Here is a 24,582-nt window from a genome sequence, read left to right as displayed (position 1 = left end):
CCAAGTAGTAACGCAAGGCCTGAACTGGGCAGAGCAGGCGATCAGGACAATCCCCATCCAGAGTTGAAGCCAAAGAAGGGATTACCACAAGCCCTGGGGTGAAACCGGGAACCTGGTTCTTGGCTAAAAAGGAGGGATCAGTGGTCACTGAGACTGAAGAATGGCCAGCCGAAAAGCGAAGGCAAGAAGGAGATCTGCTGAAAGCATGAATCTCGCTTCTGCGGCAACCGGAAGCAAAGGCTATCAAGAACACAGTCTTGAAAGTAAGAAACTTCCGATCCGTCGACTGGAGGGGCTCGAATGGCGCCCTCAACAAGGCATCTAGCACAAGTGCTAAATTCCACCTAGGGACCAATTGCTGTGAACGAAGCTTCTCAATGTAGAAGCCCCTAATGAGAGCAGAAAATGAAGCGTCTGAGCCCACAGACTTCTTACCATAGAAAGCCAGCACACTAGCAATGGCTGAACAATAGCCTGCAATAGTTCCTGGAGACAGACCTTTGTCCTGGAACAGAAACAAAAGAAAGTCGGCTACAACGGGAACAGAGGCAGAGACTGGATCAATCGACCGTCCGACACACCAATCACCGTAAGCGGACCATCGAGATTGGTAGACGGCGGAAGACAAAGGTCTTAGTGATCCTGCGATGCGAGTTGCAACTTCTCGAGAAAAGCCCATCTGAGTGAGCCTTCCCGAGATAGCATCCAACCGTGAAGGTGGAGCCGTTCTGGTCCCGAGTAGAACTGCCGGGACCTCGGTTGAGACAGAAGATCCCACAGGGGTGGGATGCTGCGCGGGAAGTCCACCGAAAGCCAATGCAACAGAGGAAACCAAGGTTGTCGAGGCCAGAGCGGTGCAACCAGAAACACAGTACAAGGGTGTAGATGAATCTTCTCCAACACCCTGCCCATCAGATTGAAGGGAGGAAACGCATACGCGTACATTCCTGACCAGTCCTGGGATAGAGCATCCACCGCCATGGCCATAGGATCTGGAACCGGAGACACAAAGGGAGTCGAAAGTTCAGGGCCGTGGCGAACAGATCCACATGGGGTCTGTCCCAAACCCGGCAAAGAGACCTGAGGGTCCATTCAGTGAGAACCGGGCTCCGAGACCGAGACAGCCTATCTTTTTCCCTTCTCCTTCCGATCCAGGAAAGGTGGAGGCTCTCAGGTCGGAGGTTCAGGCAATGATCGCGAAGGGCGGGATCGAGGAACTTTCACCGGACTGGTGGTCTCCAGGGTTTTACTCCCAGGTCTTCCTCGTGAAGAAGTCTGGTGCCTGGAGGCTTATTATAGACCTCAGTATGTTCAACACGTACGTCAATTCCCCGCACTTCCAGATGGAAAATCCACGACGCATCATTGCGTCAGTGCGTCCAGGGATGTGGGCTACACCCATCGATTTTACTTTGGATGCTTACTTTTACATCCCTGTCAGGAGGTCGGCCAGGAAGTTCCTCAGGTTCACTTTCGAGCAGAAGGTTACCAGTTTCGCGCTATGGCCTTCGGCCTCATGACGGCCCCCTTGGTTTTCACCAAGTTGATGCAGGTAGTAGTGAGGCACCTCCACAGTCTCGGAGTAGATGCACACATCTACTTTGACGACTCCCTGTTGCTCCAAGTGGATCCAGTTATCCTGTCCCGGAGCACGAGGTCGGTTATGGGTGTTCTGTGCAGCCTAGGGTTCATCCCTTCCAGGAAGAAGTCGGAGGTTCTCCCCTCCCAGGATTTTGTTTTCCTCGGTTATCGGTTCAGAACCGATCTTGGGTTTGTCCTTCCACCAGCATCCAAGTTCGAGAGGGCCTCTCTGTTGGTCTTCGTTCTGGTCGGTGTGGAGGCACCGAATCAGCATCTAGGGCCCGGGATCGGGAAACATCGGAAGGGCCTTCTGAGTCCAACCCAGACAAATCCACGGACTCCAAATCAGAAAACTTGGAGCAACCGGAAGACCCCCCGAAGAACGTTCATCTCATCACTAGGAGAGGCACCCGCCGAATCAACCTCCATCAACGTCACCCTCAGAGGAGGGGTGGTAGGAGGGGAGAGAGAATGTGACCTACCCGAAGGAACTATCGGGGCAAGCGATAGTCCCTGAGAGACAGCAGAAGCAGGATCAAGAGACCCTGGAACCTGCTGCAAGGTAGGAGTTGACGCAGGACAGCGGAAGTTACTGGTAGACTTGAATTCCAAAATAGGAGCTCGAGCCAACGCAGCACGACCAGCAGCCCTAGCATCACGCGGTCTTTGCCTGACAGAACCAGCAGCAGAAGCTGGCCAGGAGCGCGAACGCATACGCGAACGGCTCGGTGGTGGATGGAGGGGGGACCGCAGGCAAGAAGGCGGGGGGTGCATATCCAGGCTGGAATCCCATACCACCCTGGGGTGGAGGGGGAGCGGCCGGAAAAGCCCCCTGCTGGGAGAAACCCCAAGACTGCCCATAGGAGGTCGGTGGTTGGGGCGGAACATAAAAAGGAGCCTGTTGACCCCAATGAGCTCCATTCCCACCCTGCAAATAGGTGGGATAAACCAGGGAGGACCCTGGAACAGAGCCACCAACCTGATGCCCGAAACCGGAGGCAGGACCGGTTTGGGGGGTCGGGGTAGGGAACCAAGGGCCACCTACACCCCCGCCGCCATAAGCCACACCTGGCTGACCTGACCAACTCCACCCAGACTGACCTACAGCAGGGCCAAAACCTGTAGGGCCAGTAAAACAAGCCCCACCAGGGGAGCAGCGTACACCGGCAAAACCAAACGCCGCAGCGCTGGCACCTACCATAGGAAAACCTGGGGAGGAGGCACAAGGGATAGAGCTGGGAGCATAGGTTTTACACCAGTGCTCACACCACCGTAAAATCCAGCCAAGGCTAGCGAGGCTGAGGCATCACTTACCACCGGACCGGGCAGCAAATGCTGCACAGTGGTGGACGGCATGCTAGACGTTATCACCACGCGAGGGGATACATCAGGGATGCAGGGAACCCCGGGAGCAGACAAAACTGCCGGGGCCGGTCTCCGACAACAACACCCTCAGGAGTGGAGCGGACCGGCAGGAGGCTACCAACAGAGGCGTCCGCGGACACAACATGGCTGGCCTGTTTAACATTCCTAACATTTAACTTTCGCGGGCGGGGAGAACCACCGGCAGGAGTCGGCTGCCAGGCACGGCAAATGTCACAGGGCTGCTCCAGAGAGCAAGACCGACAGCTAGGACAGTAAAGGTGGGGGTCGTAAGCCTTGAATAAATGACCCCCAGGACAGCGCCTTTGAGAAGGAGGAGTCTCCATCTCAAAGTAAACAAAGCGTCAAATGCGAATACGTGGCCGGAGCCTGGTCGCAAAATCGCGCAAAATAAAGCAACACGCTTGATTAAACAAAATAAAGAAATATAGTATAAAGGATACAATATATCGGTACAAACAACGCCAGTAGCAGTTGGAACCCCATAGTAAGAAACCAAAACACGTCCGTAAACACGGAAGGCTGAAGGAATTATGAAGTGGGAAGCATGGCTTCGTGTCTGATAACGTGCGTGAATACTGCCGTCTGATTGGTGGGTTTTCCAGGGGTTCGCCATAGGGGGATTTTTTTTATTTACGTATGTAAAGAGCCAAGTAAGGTTGGAATATGCATTATAATGACTGGTAACGTACGTATTTTGAAATAGAATTAGAAGTGACACAGGTAACAAACAGGTAACAGAAAAATACACTGTAGGTGACTTTTATAGCATTCAGATCACTAGTACAACAGGTGACTCGCATAGCATACAGGTAACCCAGATGGCATACAGGTGACTTGCATAATAAACAGGTGACTCACTCCTTATATACAGCAGGTGACTTACATAATATACAGGTGACTCACATAGCATACAGGTAATCCAGATGACATACAGGTGACTTGCATAATAAACAGGTGACTCACTCCTAATATACAAAAGGTGACTCACATAATATACAGGTGACTCGCATAATAAACAAGGGACTCACATATCATACGGGTAATCCAGATGACATACAGGTGACTTGCATAATAAACAGGGGACTCACTCCTAATAAAAAGCAGGTGACTCGCATAATATACAGGTGACTCACTCCTAATATACAGCAGGTGACTCACATAATATACAGGTGACTCGCATATCATATAAGTAATCCACATGACATACAGGTGAATCGGATAACATACAGGTGACTCGCATAGCATGCATGTATTCCAGAAAACATACAGATGACTCGCATAGCATTCAGGTACTCCAGATAACATACAGATGACTTGCATAGCATACAGGTGACTCGCGTAGCTTAAAGGTACTCCACATGACATATTAGTGACCCACATGATATACAGGTGACTTGCATGCATATATATATACAGGCGACTTGAATTGCATGCATATATACATAGATTACTTATGATTATATGCAAATATACAGGCAATGACGATTCCCACTAATCTATACAGGCAAGCTCATATACATATAGACAATACGTCAGAAATTACATAATATATAAATCTTTACATGCATATGCAAGTATGTGTTGTTGTTCTCTGATCGTGTCACAGCTTGCTATTGTCTTAGAGTTGCTAATGTCTGTACATCTGTTTCAGTTGATGTATTTGCATTTGTAATATAAGTTGCACTTTAAATCAGTTTATTGTGTGATTTTCCAGCTCTTTCTTAATTCTGATTTGTAATCTATAAACAGCCAATGAGAATTGATAGAGTGCTGGGAACTCGTCGGGTGTTGGTATTATTTACACAACACACAGATCATTATTAATCCTTTCACCCCTATATAACTTTAGTAGACTCTATCAGGCATTGATCACGATGAATCTATTATGGTCTATAGTGGTGAAATGGTTAAATGCACTATACCAGATTTCAAACAAACATTATATAATGGGGACAAGTGATAAGATTCATTTGGTGTCGCTCAGTGAACATTAAAAACATTTTAAAACAATCAATATTATTCTCACATACAAACGTATCATACATTGGGTGACTAAACACTGTTTACCAGGAAACTTACGCTCGGTCAAATATTTGCCGTTGCTGATAGAATCCATGTTTGCCTAGTGTTAATTATGCCATCCACCTGTCATTACTATATATAGTGTATGCTGTGCATTACGTAACTATTGGTTGTTGGGATAAATTGGCCTTATTTGCGGAGAGCGAAAAAAGGTGAAAGTTAGACTCAGTATACAGTATCACATACAGATAAACTATGACACCGGTATTTACATGTAACGGTGATTCTTGCTCTAACTAGATCGAGGTTATGTCACATAACATACAGGTGAAGATGTCATTTTTTTTTGACAACTTCTTCTATTGAACCATGAGGCCAAGATTAGTATTATTTGGTCTGTGATTTGTACCTGCAGGTACATGTATTTCAATACACATAAATTCTGTTTAAATTATTTCCAAACAATTTTTGGCATCTTAATTACTCTGTCAGAAAAATGAAGATTGCTTTCAGTATTAAGTTTGAACTTAAAAAATATATAAAAAGATTTTGGCATTTCACTTTTATAACATAGTAAAAATTATTCTACTCCAGCCTCCTGTGAAACTCAAGATATCAGTCAGATCAGAAGTATATCAAAATACATGTACACAGGTTTTATTTTATTTGTCAGCTTTCATAAGATATGGGACAGCATTATTATAGAGGAAAAAACAGCATGTCAGGATACCAAGCGGTAATAAAAGATCGGAATAGACAGGTTTTCCTGCATTCAAAATTATTCAAAAATAATTGTAATAATTGGGCTCTAAACAAAATTCTGAAATTTTAGACCTTGATATGATGTGCTTGTTTTAACTCAAATTTCCCCAAAACTAACACTTAGGCCATTTATATACTTAATATGAGACCTTATTAATCTGACCCTTTTCGACTATTCAAACACCTTGTCTGCTCCAACATAAAGTTTTTCATTTCAACTCAAATTAAACCTCTGTATTCCATCCTCCTGTATTAGTCTGACTTCTATAGTGAGGCCCAAAGGGTATCAGAATAGACAGGTGTCATTATATATTACCTTCATCAAAATGTCTAGTTTGAAAAATGTTCAGTATTTTCCCAAATTTTCTGATACATTTATGCACGCCACCATCTTTAAGAAGTAGGCTTAAAATCAGTGTGGAAATTGTAGATTCCTGATGTCAATCAATAAATTTTCAAAAAAAAAACAAATTCTGCTCCAGATTCAGGAAACCTAGGTCACATGATGTATAATGCAACGTTTAATTCATTGACAAGTCGGAAAAATAAAACAGATTTCCAAAATCAGAGATATAATTTGTACCAGTATAGTTTTCTATAGGAACATCGCATAAGCAGGTTAGTGATAATGAGTGTAGTTCCCAGCTCCCTAGGGTTATGAGCCGTGCTGCTGCAACCTTCTCGCGTTGATGCCACAGTAATGGAACCATTTCTCTGATCAATACCAACCACACTGTGGATGCCACTCCTCAGCTTTTAATTAGGATCTTTGGGAGATTCTGCAACGAAATGCATATACCATGTGTGGGGCTAATTTGTAGGAATTTGAATAGAGCTCAGGTTCTTTAAAAACCTTGCTGCAGCATTTTTTTGGCAGAATTTTGAGTTTGGCTATGTCCTTAGGTAGTTTTCTGTTAAATTAAAATGCAGACTTGAAATGTTGAAAATTCCTGTGTACATCCGACCATGCATTAGATGTTGTGTGTGAAGGATGTCTAGATTGCATTTACTTGATTTTTAACTATTTTCTTGGATTTCAAAAAAAAAAGGCTGGTTATATATCAGTAGCAGAATTTATCTTCATAATTATCCCCTCGCAACGAAAGTTGGAGGGGATATAGGATTTCGCACGTACCTACATATGTAAGTACATATGTACATATGTTACACTATTTGTCATCACTCTAGCATCTTTATTCCTCGATGGAATTTCATGAAACTTCATACAAGTGTGTAGTTTGACAATACCTTGAACATGTTGGTGTTCGGGGTTTCTACGTTGAAGGTAAAGGTCACTGTTACTATTTTTAGAAAAACTTTATCATCGCTCTACTGACTTCATTCCTCAACAGAATTTCATGAAACTTGGATACAATTGTTTTGGTATGGCAATATCTTGAACAAGTTTGCATTTCAGGTTACTGCATTAAAGGTCAAGGTCACTTTTACTATTTTTAGAAAAAACTTTGTCATCGTCCTAGCGACTGCATTTCCTCTTACATATGTCACAATGTGTGAATGTGAGGGGATTTGTATCACTTGTGATGCTTTGTTTTCTACTTGTGCCAAATGCAGTTTTATACGTTTTTTGTTCACATTTACAGTAATGCTTAGTTAAATGTCATTTTAGCCAAATTGTAGGTCGAAAGTTGATGTAACCAAAGAATTTGTATGAAATCTTCAATAATAATAAAAAAAATGTTTGATAGAATCTGTTTATCAAGATGTCCTGCCTACTTCACTAACTCATAAAGTCCATACGTCTATCAATAAACACTGCCTATAAACACTGCCTGTCTATAAATATCACTTGTCTTTAAACACTACCTGTCTATAGATATCACCTGTATATAAGCACCACCTACACGTCTTTAAAAAAAATAATAAGTCTGATTATAATGCGTGTTGTGTTCATAGACAGGTGGTATTTATAGACAGTTGATGTTTAAAGACAGGTGGTGCTTATAGACAGGTGGTATTTATAGACAGTTGATGTTCAAAGACAGGTGGTATTTATAGACAGTTCATGTTTAAAGACAGTTGATTTTTATAGACAGTTGATGCTTATAGACAGTTGATGTTCAAAGACAGGTGGTACTTGTAGACAGGTAGTACGTATAGACAGGTGGTACTTATAGACAGTTGATGTTTAAAGACAGGTGGTTATAGACACATGGTATTTATAGACAGTAGATGTTCAAAGACAGGTGGTGCGTATACACAGGTGGTATTTATAGACAGTTCATGTTTATAGACAGTTGATTTTTATAGACAGTTGATGTTCAAAGACAGGTGGTACTTATAGACAGGTAGTATGTATAGACAGGTGGTACTTATAGACAGTTGATGTTTAAAGACAGCTGGTTATAGACAGGTGGTATTTATAGACAGTTGATGTTCAAAGACAGGTGGTGCTTATAGACAGGTGGTATTTATAGACAGTTTCTGTTTATAGACAGTTGATTTTTATAGACAGTTGATGCTTATAGACAGTTGATGTTCAAAGACAGGTGGTACGTATAGACAGGTGGTACTTATAGAAAGGGGGTATTTATAGACAGTTGATGTTTATAGACAGGTGGTACTTGTAGCTATAATATCCTTGAAAAAACATTTCTATGTTTTCTGTTGCAGGAGAAAAACCCTATAAGTGTTCATTTGAAGGTTGTGATCGGGCTTTCGCACAAATGGCAAATCTCCACCATCATATGCGTAACCACGACGACCATTTAAAGAAGGCAGCGACAAAACAGTACCATTGTATGATATGTCATAGGGCTTACACAAATGAAAGCAGTCTCAAATCCCACACTCTCAAGGTTAGTAACCAGGAAAACACTTGTATACAACATCTCAAATGTGAAGAAAATCTCAAGCAATGTAATGTTTTTGAGAAATCTTAGACTTGAAGAAATGTCAAGAGCTAGGGTGTTTTATACAAGTGGGGCCAGCTGTGTTAAATGTAAAGGATATGTGCTTTTACCATGCATTGACATTTTATTTGTGATTTGTGCTGGAGTTATCTCCCTTGGATTATTGATTAGCATATTCATTATTACCAGAGTATTACAGACACATAGTCCTTGACTACTTTTGAAATGTGTTACCAATAAATCAAAAGCAAAAATCAGACGTATACGTCTATGTTTTTGTATGTGGAACTCTTTTTAAAGGAGGTGCGTGTCAGAGTAACTAACTAGGTAGCATGTTTCCTTAAACGTCCAAGTTAAATGTAACTTGACTCACTTGTATGGATCTCCAACACCTTTCCAGGCTAGAAACATTGTAAGTTGAAATGTGTATTACTGACTTTTCTCAGTCACCTGAGACAAAGTCACAATCAAACTAATGCAACTGCCTTTTGTCTGATGTGTGTCATCATATTCATGCTCATGGCATCCTCCAATAAACAATTCACATTTCTGATTTCTCCAAAATCACTGAAACTAATTCAGTAAAATTGTGCTGGAAAGTTCCATAGTCAAAGGCAAACCAAAATATAAAAGATATGAATGTAAAACACAGAGGCCTAAATGAAACCAAAAGGGGTCGATTTGCTAAAAATTGGGTACCTGTATATTTTGTTTATTTTCAGTGGGAATAATACAAATTTGGTTGTGATTATCATGAGATTTCACTGTGATATTTTATATGGATCAAATTGACTGTTGATTAATGGAAAGGTTTTAAAACCCTTTCACCACTGTAGACCATAATGGACTCATCCAGATTAATGCATGGTAGAGTCTATTAAAATTACATAGGGTTGAAAGGGTTAAGGTGCTTTTGCAAAAACTTCAATGCATATACACAAAGGTCACAGCTCATTATTCCACCTTTAGGATGGGATGAATTTCACCATGCTACTTTCTCGACCCTGTGCTGATGTAAAGCATATTCCGTCTTTGCGTATTGCAGAGTTATCTTCTCTTGGGAGCAGGTATTGATTGTTACGTCATTGGTTTTTGCGAGAAAATTACGTCATTTTTTCAAAAATTGATGACGTTACTCTCACAAACAAGTGACGTAACAATCAATACCCAAGAGAAGATAACTTTGCAATACGCAAAGACGGAATAGTGTAACTGTAATACAGACAAGTAATTGCCATACTTGGTCATTTCAGATGCATGTTCATATCAAACCATTAGAACAAAGAATTACGGGACTGCCTACAAAACCTAGGAAACCCAGACAGCCCAAGGGGAAAGACAGTACGTCACCTGTGATGGCAATTGATCTCACTTGTGATGATGGCAGCGACAACAAAGTAGACATTTTCAGTCGAGTGCAGAACGACAGTAAAGTCGACATCTTTAGTCGCGTCCAGGCTCTACAGAGAAACGAAGACTTTTCCCGCATAAACTCTTTCCAAAGGACAGATTTTCAGAGATCTGATAGTTTACATAGAGATGATTTTCGTAGGGTCGACAATTTACAGAGAGCAGACAGTTTTCCGCGTAATGAAGCTTTACAAAGGGCAGATAACTTTCAAAGGGCAGATAACTTATCACGAGATTTACAACGCGGAGACAGTCTCCAACGTGAATCACTTCATCGGTCGGATAGCTTACAAAGACTTGCCGGACTCGACTCGTCCTTACAGCTTCGGACAGATAGTCGCCAACAACAGCACTCTTTAGGAATGTCTGCCAATTCCCCGATATCCCGGGTGATACCAAATGTACCAAGGTGCATGACGTTGTCGGATCGGCTCACAGACACACCAACAAACAACAAGAACTTGACTGCATCAGACCTTCTCCATCCGGAGACTTCATCAACGCGTTCAGACTTGCAGCAAAGTCTCCCTGCTCATTCTAATGTTGATCCGCTTGCGTATTATCGGCAGTCACCTTACAACCTTCCGCCACACATCTCCCACGCTCACCTACCCATGCGGATTCCGACTTCGCTTTCCCCGTTTACACAGATGGGTGGTGGCCTGGAGTCTGCAGTTGCAACGAGTAATGCATCAGTTTTCTCCAATTTACAAGAAATGATGTCGTCGCAGCATACTCTATCGACAGCCAATCACATGTCAGTAAATTCACCGACCGCTTCGTCACCACAAAGGCTCACTAATTGATTGTGTTAATGATTTACATTTGTTCCTTGGTTTCGCTGCATTGTATGACTATACGTAACTATCAACTAAAACAATGGCAATAGTTTTCCTTTTAAATATAAACTGGAAAATCAGGAATGCTAGTACGAACTCATTTCTTGTAATTATGTATAAAACTATGCACAAATCTGAAGTTTGTGAAACATTCTGGTCAGAAATAATTTTGTTTATGACTATGTGTAGTAATTAACTGTTGTCTTGTTCAATGTCATTATTATAATGATAATTGATAATTAACATATAGCAGTTATCATTTTTAATTAATGGAAAAGCTGAAATGAGTTCTCCGAACATTTCTGATTTACCAGTTAATTTCTAAAATGAATGATAACAAGGAGCATTATTTTTAGATACTTTAACTGGTAATTAAACAAGTTCTATTTTCAAAATCTTAAGGGTCCCGTGGTACCACTGTCAAAAACTGTAACTTCACATTTGAATCTGATTTTTCTAGTTGACCATAGCTTTGATAAAGCCTTTCTGAAATGGATACCATACCTTGCTAGTCATTTATGAAAAAAATGATTAAGATGGGAAAAAAACACAGTATAATATCAGCAGCAGTGTTTTGAGTGTAAAATTTCAGTGGGGCTAATCTGGGATTCGAACCCCGGACTTCACATTATCATGCCAGTGCTTTAATCAACTGAGAAACCTGGTCAACAGAAGTGTCCTAGTGCAACTGTGCAGCAGTTATAGCCAAAACGAAATTAAGGAAAGGTTCCAAGGTTATACTTGTATTCGAAAAACCACAGTGCAGTGGATTATGAAAAGTTCTTTTTACACAACCAGTAAGAGTTTGTGTAAAGAGAACTTTTCATAATCAATACTTGCCAACCTGAAGAAAATGTTTAGACACAGTACAGTGGGACTGGGTCCTAAAGGTCTTAACCCTTTCACCACTGTAGACCATAATGGAATCATCCAGATCAATGCATGGTAGAGTCTACTTAATTAAGTTACATACCTGTAGGGGTGAAAGGGTTAATTTATAGATAACTGATTTGTAATCAGATGTTTTGATCATTGCTGTCAAGTAACGTTATGTAGTTCTGTACAGAAAACCCAGGCATTTTGGATTAGGAAATTCAAAGTAATTCATGATGTAGGATGGGAAAGAACTCCAGAACGTTTTCTTGGTGCACTGCCCGTCTTCTAAAGACTTGAGAGAAAGCCTGTCGAAGGTATGGTATAGATTCACACTATTGCCATGTTATGTGATAAAAGTTTTTATATAATATTGTATACTTGTTCAATGCTTTTACAGGGTTTCACAGTAAAGAAATTCTGAATATTTATAATGTGAAATGTGCTTACATTAATTTTGTTTATGTTTTTTTTTGACAGATTTCTTTTTAATAGAATATCTGCATATTTTATGAAAATTGTGCTTATATATTTTTTGTTCAAGATTTTGTTTCCTCCTTTCTTTCTTGTTCAGAAGTTATTTTACATAAATCATAGATTAAGAATGTGTGTGTCATTCGTGTAATTGCTGTCTCTTAATTGCTATAGATAATTTGTGTAGGTCATGTGATTAGGTGTTAAAGGTCATGTGCAATATGTAAATACTGTCAGTCAAGGGTCATCATTAATAGGTCAAAGGGCAGTTTGATTACTTCAAAGCATCCAGCCTTTCATTTTTTTTTAATTTGTGTGATTAAAATAGACATATTTAGTATTGTTTGGGCTGAGTAATTATAATTTTTGCTATAGAATATAATTTTCACAATTCAAACCAAAATTCTGAAATTTTGTATTATTTTATGAAAAGAAATATATTTTAAATAATCTCAAATTTACTGCACTGAACACATAGTAAAGGGAGATAATTAGGTTCTTGGTATGAGGGTAATGAGTTTAAAGTTATAATATCAGGATTATATGCTTTCTTGCTTGATGAAATAGAGATTCTTTTATTGATAAGATTGTATAGTTCCAATAGTGATTAAGGAATTAGGTTTCTAAAGAGGATGAAAACAGCATTCATATTGATTTCAATGACAATTATCATAAAATATAAGTTTCATGTAATATTTTTTCCACAGCATATTTGCTTTAACCCTTTCACCACTGTAGACCATAATAACTCATCCCAATAAATACATGGAAGAGTCCACTAAAGTAAGGGGTGAAAGGGTTAACAATTTGTAGATGATTGTATATCTATAGTTTTGCTTTCATCACCGAGCCAATTCATTGTAGTTGTATATAGGTCCCCCCTTAACTATTGTTCTCTAGATATCCTGTCTGTGATAGGTGTCTCCTTTGTAATCCTACTAGTTCTGAATGGCTAAATCCTGTTGATCCGTCTTCTGTGAGGCTATATTCCTTGCCATTCTCTTTGGTTTAGTTATCTTGTATGGCAATCTTTATGCTGTTTTACTATAGTTCTGTGGCTTAACCAATAACACAAATTTAAGCAATGTTACAGTGGCATAGTTGCATAAGAATAATATTTTTCGCTATAATGCTAATTCGGCTTTTTCCTGGTTTTTAGGTAATTGATTTTTTCTAAAATCAAAGAATTTCATGTAGATGAAAATTTAAAACTTTTCTTAAACTTTGGTTTTAAAGCAATGCCATTCCTTTGCGAAAGAAAAGCTTTTAAAAAATAGTATAGTTGAATAGAATGTTAATATCAATGACGCAGGTTTGTAGAAAACAGTTAAGAAATATTATCAATGAAGTAATATTAACAAGGTATTATTAATATAAAATATATAATGAGGTTATATTTATGAGATTATATTAATGGGTAATACTAATGAAGCAAAATTAATGAGGTAACATCAAAACATTAATATCAATGGTGCAATATTTATAAAAAGATTAATGGGGTAATATATATGAATATTGATGAGATAATACAATAAATATTAATGATAGAATATTTTGATAGAGGAAGTGATATTTAAGAGTTAACATCAAAAAAGTGATATTGATGAAGCGATATTAACAAGATATCAGGTTAAAGGATAATATTTTTAAGGTAATATAGATGAAATCATATTGTTGATGAGGTGATATTAGTGAATAATAATGAAGCTTTAGTAAAGAGTAACATTAATAAGGTAATTTTAATGAGGTTACATTAGTGAATATTAATGAAAGAATCTTAAGACTTAATAATATTGAGATTATTTCAACAAGTTGATTTTAATGCTTTTTATCATAGTACTAAAGTTTCACAACTCTTCCCCTATGTCTAAAGTTTTCCATTATTGTTTAAAACCTATATATGTGTTTGCGGAAATTTAATTTTAACATAACATTAGTTAATATTAATGAAAGAATGTTAATTATAAGGCTTAATAATATTGAGATTATTTTAACAATGTGATTTTAATGCTTTTTTATCATAGTACTAAAGTTTCACATCTTGTCCCCTATGTCCAAAGTTTTCCATAATTGTTTAAAACCTGTGATTGGATTTTTTTTTTTTTATTAATATGATGTACGTAATTCCTTAGTGCTTTTTTGTTGAAATAGAATGATCTCAATGAAAATATAAAAGAAACGTATGATTCATTTTAATATCAATGTGTTTTGAAATAGTTGTTTTTTCTTGTTTATTAATCAATCACAAATTTATCGGTATGATAAATTTCATATTTTAAAAGTTATATTATCAGTTGCGAACGCTATATATCTAAAGTAATGTTCATGTATTCAGAAATATTTTTCTAAAGACAGAAATCATGATGAAATTGCTCACACAACAAATGCAAAAGCCACGCTGAGCAGCTACGAAAGATTTCCCTCAATATGGTACCATAGATGAATGCTATGTGTCCTATTTAAATCATGTATATTATCAACAAATACTATTTATCTGTCAGGACTAGGTAATCTTCCTAACCATTATTTAAATGTTAAATAAATGACAGATCCAGCATAATATTGAAGCATTTACTCATTTCTGATAGAATGTTTTCTCTAATAAAACATGAAGGTATGTAAAATGCTCAAATTTCAACATTTTACTTACAGTAATTAGAATACAGTTTTGAAGCTTCTTATTTTAATCTCATTTTTAAAAAGAGACTCACTGTTAAGATTGATGTTGTCACATTAAAAAAAATAACACACTTTCAAACACACCTTTCTCTGAAATCTATGTCGCTGTAAATAACCTTTCTGAAATCTTTGTTGCTGTAAGCACTGTTTCTGTGATATCTGATGCTGTAAAGCAATGTTTCTCTGATTTTTTTTACTGTAGCTAATGTTTCTCTGAAATCGACGTTGCTGTAAACACACCGCTTCTTTGTCAAGTAGATAGCTTTTAAGATACACCAGATTCAGTTTCGGAAAGTATATATATTTCTTTACACGCATTATAATCAGACTTAAAAATTCTTTGTAAAGACATATAGGTAATGTTATACAAAATATTACAGTAGGGGGCATTTTATGCTTGCATTTGAAACGAAAGTTATGTAAGTATGGTTTATTTTTTTTATTCAAAATGTTTGATTATATTATAATAATTTTTTAGCGAAATCAACTGCCTATTAATGTTGTATTACTGTGAAATGTGTGTTATTCTGCAGCTGTTAAGCGGATATGTACATGATAAAATTGTTTCAGCCGATTCAATACAGGTCTTGCATTTTAATCCAAGAAAGTTTGGTTTGTTTAAATATGAGAACTTTTATTAATAGCTTTGTTTAGTCAAGGTTTTTTTTAAAAGCTTTTCTGAGAGCTTGATGTAAAGCTTTTGTAAGAGCTTGATCTATACCTTTCCTGAGTGCTTGATTTAAAGCTTTCCCAAGAGCTTGATTAAAGCTATTTTTAGAAGCTTGACTTGAAGCTTTTCTAAGAGATTGAATTAAAGCTTTTCTAAGAGATTGATGCCAGCATGTACCATATCATAATTCTGTCCTGTTTTGGACTCAATTATATAAATATTTTAAATCATTTACATGTACATCTATAAACCATTTACTGTGCCATAAGTTAAGTATCTTATAACAAATATGAAATATGATAATGTTCTTTTTTTGTTAAGTTGTTTTTCAGATCTATAAATATTCATATTGTATAACTCTGCTTTCAAATGAAAGCTAGTAATATTTCAAAACCTTATGGTGCATTTGTGTACGTTTTTAATGTTGAATTTGATATTGTAAATATACTTGGACCAGAGATCATAAAATGAAAAAGTTTTCTTTTCTTTATCTAGATTTTTTGTCTTTTGTAAACATTAATATAACTTTAAGTGTTTTGTTAAGTGTGTGACTGTCTGTATTTAAAATACAATCACTGAGAGTTTTGTGATTTTTGTGTGTCCACACCAGGGACAATGTCACCAAGTGACCGCTGTAGCCTGGGAGCTCTGTTTGTATATAGATTAGCTTCTTATATATGTGACCACGGAATTAGATTTGTTATCTAAGTCCGTGATGTGACTGAGGGCAGGTTGCCAAAGGCACCATGTAACATTGTTGAAGTTCAGAAAATGTCATAGATATAGACTTTGACATCATGTTGTACAACATTTTGTATATACCATTAATATTTTCACAACAGTCCATGTTCCATTATTTAAAAAATATGGTTGTAAGAGTTACGTCCCTTTGCTTCAAGCACAGTTTTATTGCGTGCAATCATGATCAGTTGCTGTCCAAGACAACTGATTTGTGTTCTTTTACATTTTTTGTTCATTTAAATGATTTGTCAAAATTTGAATTCTTAATGTTAACAGCATTTTAATTGCATAATATTAATATCAAAATTATTATATTCGAAAATTGTATATTTTTACATTTTCTTACATATATAGCTTCTGTCTCAAAAAATGCTTTCAAATATCACTCAATATCAGATGCTTTTATTCTCTATTTAGCATCTCATCAATTGCATTTCTGTTTTCATTGGCAAAGCATTTTTTTTCTAAATTTAGCTCTGTCTTGTGTCATTCTTTGTGACAGCGCTTGTAACATAGACCTTAAAGGGACGGTGTGATAACAGATTTTAAATTGTTGTATACATTGAGTATTGAAAAATGTGAAAATTTGCCCTCGTTTTATGTGAAACATAAAATTCAACCTGATAACCAGGCAGCACTTATGTTTGAAAATATGATGAAAAAAACACCCCAAATGTTCAACTTTAACTTTGCAGTATACATTGTAATCCTTCTGTGCCATTCACCCCTGAAATTTCATAATGGACTATTCCAACCTTTGAATTGGAAGAGTTCAAATGTGTCTTCAGGGGTAAATGAGTTAAACCTCTAATAACTTTCTGAATGAAATTGTTTGATTGGTAGAAATTACGTTTAAAACAGAATTACGGAACATTTCATTGCTATGAATGATATTTGGCCCATTTCTCTCTATTATTAAAAACTAATAATTTTTCTATTTTTTGTAGCAAATTTTTTTCTATTTAGAAAAAAAAAATCTGAATATATTTTTTATGTATTCAGATTTTTTTTTTCTGCTTATAAATTAATGCACTCAATTTTTTCCAATTTTGGAATGAAAATGGACCATTAAAATGAGGAAGAAAGTCCCTTGTATTTTGTTGATAGAGGGTATACAATGAATCTGTTCCTTTTCCTATTTTCCCTTATCTGGAACAGGGAAATTGCTTTGGTTTCGTGCTCTGCATATTCACCCATTCATCTTCAATTTCCCTCAGTTGGTCTGTCCCTCATGTTTCCATTGTTTCATTTGAGTAATTTTTGAGAGTCAAAATGGCTGCTTAATTCATTGCCACACACTGAAGGGTTCGAACTTCATCTTCAGATTCTATTTAAGAAGAGGTGCTCAGAATTGGCTTTTGCAGTAGAAAGGTCAAAGGTCAAGGTCATTGTGTAGTCCAGTGAATATCCAAGGGTTTTTAATGTGATTAACTTATATTTCTGTAAACTTTAATTAAACTTCATTGTGATGCAGTTTGCAGCACTTGTGAACACTATCAGGAGCATTGGCAGCTAGGTGTTATATTAATTTTCATAAGAGAAGTATTTTTGTGGATATTTTGCTCTTTTAGGAAGATTAATTAACACCATGTGTGATAGTGTTGTCGATGAATAGTTATACTATATATTATAACTAGCACACCCTAGTTAGTAACGGAATTTATATTAAAGATTTCATAATTCCTTCAACAAATTTATTATATTGTCTTCATTCCTGGTGATTGAAAATATGACATATGGTAAGTATTATGGCTTACGTGTCCATGATTTGGCGGTATCAAAATTGTACAGTATCTGAAATAGTTATCAAAATAGAATTATTTTCGAAGGTCGTACCTGAAAATCGGGCTGGTGTCACATTTTCACTTCAACAGAAGTAACATAGTTATTCATGAGTGACAGTGCATAAAACTTTGCTATCTGTTCACATATATTGAATGTTTAAAACTGATAGAACAAACAAAGCACCACCAATCTCTACATTTCTGTTCACAAGTAGTTTCCAAACTAGTAGAGCTATGGCATTAAAGCCAGTCTCCATTCTTTTGTTCACAAGTGCTGCTTGTATATATAATGACATTACACAAAAGCTTAAGGATATATGCTACTTCACTGTGACACTTTCTCCTTTTCTGGGAGTGTTCTACATTTTTTCAAGCAAGGGAGTTAACTATCACAAATTGCAGTTGTATGCTTAGGTAGCATGTATCCTTAAACCAATATTTGATTATGATTTTTTGGGGCAATAACATGTTCTGCTTATTGCTTTCTTTGTTTGGGAATACTGTGTAGGGGGAAATTTAGTCGCAGTTAAATTTTCGCCCTTTTTCACCCTTAGCAATGACTGTGAAGTCATGACGACAGAGTTCACAACCTACTACAAATAGTAGTTACATAAGAATGGTTAAATCAACACAGGCGAATATGGATTTCACCTGTTAAGGGTGAATATTTGACTGGGCGAAGGGTTTCCCAAAAAGCAGTTATTGTACGCCAGTCTTATTTCTCTATGTTGGCAATAAGCAAAAGACCCTGCAAGTCTGATTGTTGATTCCATGCAATGGTTTTGTGAGCTGATGTAAAACATTGCTCTGTGATTGTACTATTTGTATGTGTATGTATGTGCATATGTGTGGCCAGATTGAGGTTTCAAGTGGAAGCTGTTGTTGATGAGAAAATCAAAATCTACCGGAACTTAGTCGTCTGTCCTCTCCCACCCCGTAATGTTTTAATTGTTTTTGGGGTTGATGAAATGATATAGATTTCCAAAGTGTATGAAAAAAACATAGTTTCATGGGCAGGGATATTGCAGTAAAACATTAACTCTACCCCAGGACTCCAGGTTTTGTTGAGGGGTACTAACTATAGAATATGAGTCATAATTTACATACGTTAGTAATAGGCAGGAAAATCAGCCATAGATTAAATATTAAATGTTGGAGTCCTGGGGCCAGATAGACATTTTTCTGGAATAGGCCTGATTCCAAGTCCAATTTTAATGTTCTAACAAAGTAAAAAATTTTTATAAAAAACCCCATTAAAGTGTAAGCTCAATTTTAAACTCACAGTTGCCTCCCTTCCATAAACATTTACTGCAAATTCTAAACAACAAAAAGTAAAATCATAGTGGAGTAATAGTTGCAAAGAGAAATGGTAAAATAATTGCAAACTCAAGGATTTTTTTAATCACTTTGTTCATTTTGTTTAATTTGTGAATACTACTTCAATTTAGCTTTTTATCGAAAATTCTGGTAACAAAATGTTTTCTTAGCATCTGCAAAAAATGCAAAAACAAGTATTTAGGTGATAAAAGTAAATAATTTGTTTGGTTTATTGGGGCTATTGTTTGCAAGATCTTACTTAATGTAATAATACTAAAAATCATTTATAGAAAGTGTTGTTAAAGAAAAATATTTGTTCAGTAATTTTTTTGTTAAATAGTGTTAATTTAAATTTAAATTGTTTGGTTTAATTAACTATAATCCATAAAAATAGGTGTTATAAGTCTGGTTATAGGTTGAATGAATTGTTCTGAAAAATGGAAGACAAATAGGTTTTTGATTTTAAAGTTAAGGCTGCAAGTTTTTAGAATGAGTCAATTTTAATTTTAGAAGGGAATGTGAATAGGTCATGTTCAGTGAGGGTCGTGTACAATGTTTGAGATTTTTTTTTTTTTTAATATTATACAGAGTTTAAGGGGTCATGCTCACTATTTTGTGGATAAACACACTGCTTGAAAACTGCTCTGAGGGCCTTCTGCACTGCCAGAGGGTTATTTTACACTGCCCGAGGGCCATATGTACACTCTGAGGGTCATGTGCACTCTATGAGGGACTGTTAATGGATATGTAAACGTTATGATTGTCATATTCACTGTTTGAGGGCCATGTTCACAGTCTGATAAATATACAAACTGTCTTAGGGTTAATATTCTCTGTTTGAGAATTATGTACACTGTTTAAGGGCTATGCACTGTCAGGTGGATAAGTACACTGTCCAAGGGCTATTATATATATGGTCACTGTATAATCTGTTGAATTGGCGAAAAAATACTTATGATAATACCTTTCCATTAAGTTTGAACTTAAATGATCAATAAGAAATGAAGAAGGTCACAAAGAGTCATCAATGATTGAAATAGGAAAGTGTAAGTAATGGAGGTCTCTTTTGTACCTCAGCTTACTAGCCCAGTACTCTATGAACCAGCTTAAGGGAATCTCCCTTTTGTTGTTTGAGTGGGTAACTTATTACTAGGCAGCCCACCATTGTGTCAGACTCCCCTCCATGTAAAGAACGTGTCTTTAGGTTTTTGCTATGGTGCACCCATGCTTGTGAATATATAATACTAAGAAGAACATAATTGTATGCAGGTCCAGACGTATAAGGTACCAATGTAACAGTGGTGCCTCCAATAGGACTCAAAACTTGGACTACAGTTTATAGAGTTCTAGTGTTCTAAAGTTTCAGCTGAAGGGGGCTCCCTAGGCCTCTTGCTGAGTGTGCAGCATGCAACTAGCTTGTTCACCACTGTGACATTTACGACAATGTATCTTCAAAAGAAAACGTATTATTGTCATGAATAGTTTGTATTGTCTTGTGAAAGAAAAGCAAAATGAAAGAGTGTGAAATGGATTTGATTAAACTTTTTTCATAGGGTAGCTATATACTATGACTCACTGTGAAATGTAACTTGTAAGGTTTGCCGATTTGCAAGAATGTAAGGGGCCCTTATTGTATGTTTTTTTGCATTGTTGTAAGGGGTTTGTATTTTAAAATTAAGCATTTGTATTCCTTCTGCACGCACCACTGTACTGATGCCATATATTAGGTCCATAGATTGAGAGAAGAACGAAATAAAAGGACATAGTCTGCTGCTTTAGTATTCCCGATAAAAAATAGTTGATACTACATTTATAGAGGTTCTCAAACAAGTTCTCGGTTCATTTGTATTTTTTTGTAAATTCAAATGGATTTGGAACCAGTGTGCTATTCCTGTTTCTTGGTATGGTCTATCTAACTATCTAAAATTACACTTTTGTCAAAAGTTGCTTAGAGCAAAGAAAGAGAAATACCGTCAATTATTTATCCGTGACGTCCTCCTATTGTTACTTGTGACGTCATAAGTGTCATTACAAAGATATGATATAAATAAATGTTATGGTGGTTTCTACATTGCATACTAGACGGATATCGCAGTAAATTGAGTAAAACCGTGTTGATCTCATCTTTCCAATAACTGGTAAATTTACTTTTAAGACATGTATACTTAGGATATGAACTACCGTATTACTTTTAAAAAAATCAGACACACAATCCGGACACATATGGCAACCAGACCCTCAAACAGGGCCTGGTTTGACATGAAAGCGTTCTCATGCACAAGTAATGATTCAATTCTCAAGCCAACTTTCTTGTAACTTACTTAAATCATGTAACACAGTCAAAAAGTGAAGTTCAACATTGAAAACGGTATTCGGTTTTACGCGTCTCCAAAGTTCTTCCAAATATTTATTTTTAATCGGTCCAAAATTGGTCTTGAAAATAATTCTGAGTTTGAACATGAGACAGTTTTATAAGTATAGATCTAGATCCTATTGAATACCTAAGGAAGGAACTTGTGAGATCAGAAAACTGCCGTATATCTATAGAAATATTAGACCATATGGTGATTATTTTTGACTGGTTAATAGTACCTATTTCAAGTGATAACGACCGTTTTATTAACGTTAAATATATCATTTTCTTCCCGAAGCCAAAGTTCTGAAAAGTTATATTTATATAACAAAAGATGGAAGTAATATTTTATGATTCAGTAGATACTTTTTTAACATTTGTGACATAAAAATCAGTTTGTCATAAATAACGTGTAATGGGGTTTTTGTTCTCTACATATTTCAACTGCACCTGTTAGTGAGACAAGTAGTAAATATCCCATGTACAACTTTTGTAACTGACATATCTCCATCCTGCTGGAGTGTGGTCATTGTGATGACGTCACATTGAAAACAGTTGAATGACATCACAAAACAAAACCAGATGATACCAATATCGTTTTTCTCACAGATTATACATGTGATAAAGCTGTTGAATATCTAGCTCTTGTCCGTACTTGTGAGACAATAGTTTCATATCCCTTTCCAATACAGAGAACAAAACCATTACAAGCCAAGAATTTTGCTAACTAAAGCTTTCACATCATGTGAGAATTGTTTTGTCTAAGTCAGTCCCTTTTAGACGATTTTGTCTTATCCAACATTAATCCTATTCTATGTTAATTTCATACTTGCTTGGGAAAAAAGCAGACTATTTCTTACAATTTGGATTACAGTATTTCTTTTTATTCTTGTTCAGAAGGAAAGTTAGATTTCTATAAAAAAAATTTTTAAATCTTCCAGAAATATGAAGATGATCAATTTCTTGATAAAGTACTGATCTATTTCGTCGCGCTTAAACCAAGATTATTGTTTATTTGAAAAGCTTTATATATGCAATGGTTGATGAACCTAGACAAAACGTATCAAGAGAAATTTTAAAATTACAAAATTCGGTTGTTTTTTTCTGAGCAAATTGCCAAAGCATGCTTTGTTTCATGTTATTTTAATCTGATGTAGATAATTTCGAAATCTGATTTTATATTTTCCAACTCCAATTTTTAATATGTATGTAATAGAGTTAAGTTTGTGGTAATAATTTACTTAATTAATGCCGTGTTACAAATCAGACCGCTGTCAGCAATTGTAAGCTTAAATTGTTTTGGTTAAATAAATGTTAAGGGCAAAACAATCGAATTGCAAAGTCATGAAATATATGATGTTAGTTACGAGATTTAATGTCTTCGTTCTGTGATGATTGTTTTGGATCACCGAATTAATATGTCTATATATTTTCTTTTTTATAATTAGAGAAAAACAAATGATGTAATTCAAAATTCACCTTCAAATTGCATGAAGCTGATTAACATTGAAACGACCAAGTCCTGATCGTTTACTGTACGTTTTGATAGGGAGTTCTTAGAGTTGTACAAGTTCAACAGAACTTAAATATAATGTTGATTTTGGGCCCAGTCATTCAAAATGTTATCTCAAAATTATTTTTTTGTGGAATAAGTAGATTTTGTAACAAGAATTCATATTAGATCAAGTTTGGAAGAAGGAATCATTTGAAACTGTAGAACAAGTCGATTTATTTCGGCAAACGAATTTTCAGAGGAAAGATTTAAAGAAAAAGATGAGTATGAAACTGTGAAACGGTTTGATTTCCGCAAACGATTTGTGAAAGTCAATATCAAAGAACAACAAATTGGTTGCAACATGTTTGTGAAACGAATCAATTTATTTCGGCAAAACAAAGCTTGAAAGGTAAGATTTAAGAGAAAAAGCTGAGTCTGAATCTGTTCAACAAGTTGTTTGCTTTAAGCAAACAAATGTATTGTGACGTAAGATTGCTTTAAGCAAACAAACGTATTGTGACGTAAGAAAGTGATAAGTCTGAAACTGATTGTGAAACAATTCGACTTATTTCAGCACACGAATCTTGAAATATGAGATGTAAAAGAAAGAAATGTGTCGTGTCGTGTAACGCACCGAATGTTGAGTAAGTGGTCCCATCCACCTTGTATATTGTGTATATTAGTTGTTGGTATCTGCCTGATACGGTCGTAAACATGTGTTCGTCCTTTCCCTCTACGGGGCTAATTTTGTTGTAAGTACATCAAATGTATGGAGATTTGTATCACTAAACTGCCAACAGAGCATAATTAGAAAAAAAAACTCTCAAAGAGGAACAATTGTTTTCGTTGTTGTTTTTTCATTACTGTAAAACATATATATTTCAACGATTTTATCGCCTTTTGCGCTTGTTGAATTATTGTGCAAAATTATGATTGCGTTTTTAGAAGGTTTTATGCAATGTTTTCTGTTGCATATATTTGGAGTGCTCTTTTTCATCTTGGCGCTTGTCTGCAAAATTTCACTAAAAATTCAATGGCTAAAGTAAGAACGTTTACAGTATGTCCAATTTTCAAGCGTCACATGCTAGTGTAACCATTAAAAAAAAACATCGCTGGAAAAAAGAACATAACATCAAAATGGTAAAAAAAAACATTGAAAAAAATATCGCAGAAAGTGTATTTTATACATCAAATTGTAATAAAAAATAAAGCTGTAATTCATTAAGAAGCTAAAAATTTACGCAAAAGTACCGAATGCGAAGCCAGATGTTTAGGAAGACAAAGTTTTCTTCATGTGGAAGTGAGAGAATGAACCTAAGTGTT

At 36.3% G+C, this 24,582-nt stretch overlaps 1 protein-coding gene across 6 annotated transcripts in view; it reads left to right on the top strand.

The window, feature by feature from the left end:
• Positions 1–24,093, top strand: part of LOC110458888 (protein bowel-like) — an 87,356-nt gene extending 63,263 nt beyond the window's left edge. For all 6 annotated transcript variants that reach the window (XM_021510849.1, XM_021510850.1, XM_021510851.1 and 3 more), the window contains 2 exons: positions 8,386–8,570; positions 9,878–24,093. In XM_021510849.1, coding sequence (XP_021366524.1) covers positions 8,386–8,570; positions 9,878–10,840 — 1,148 coding nt within the window. In that variant the 3' untranslated portion in view covers positions 10,841–24,093. The remainder of the gene's footprint in view (positions 1–8,385; positions 8,571–9,877) is intronic.
• The last annotated feature ends 489 nt before the right edge of the window (positions 24,094–24,582 follow it).

This window comes from Mizuhopecten yessoensis, unplaced genomic scaffold (assembly GCF_002113885.1).
Source record: "Mizuhopecten yessoensis strain PY_sf001 unplaced genomic scaffold, ASM211388v2 scaffold9847, whole genome shotgun sequence".
Classification (NCBI taxonomy): Eukaryota; Metazoa; Mollusca; class Bivalvia; order Pectinida; family Pectinidae; genus Mizuhopecten; species Mizuhopecten yessoensis.
The sequence above is the reverse complement of the archived record's forward strand: the minus strand, read 5'-3'. Positions and strand labels throughout refer to the sequence as shown.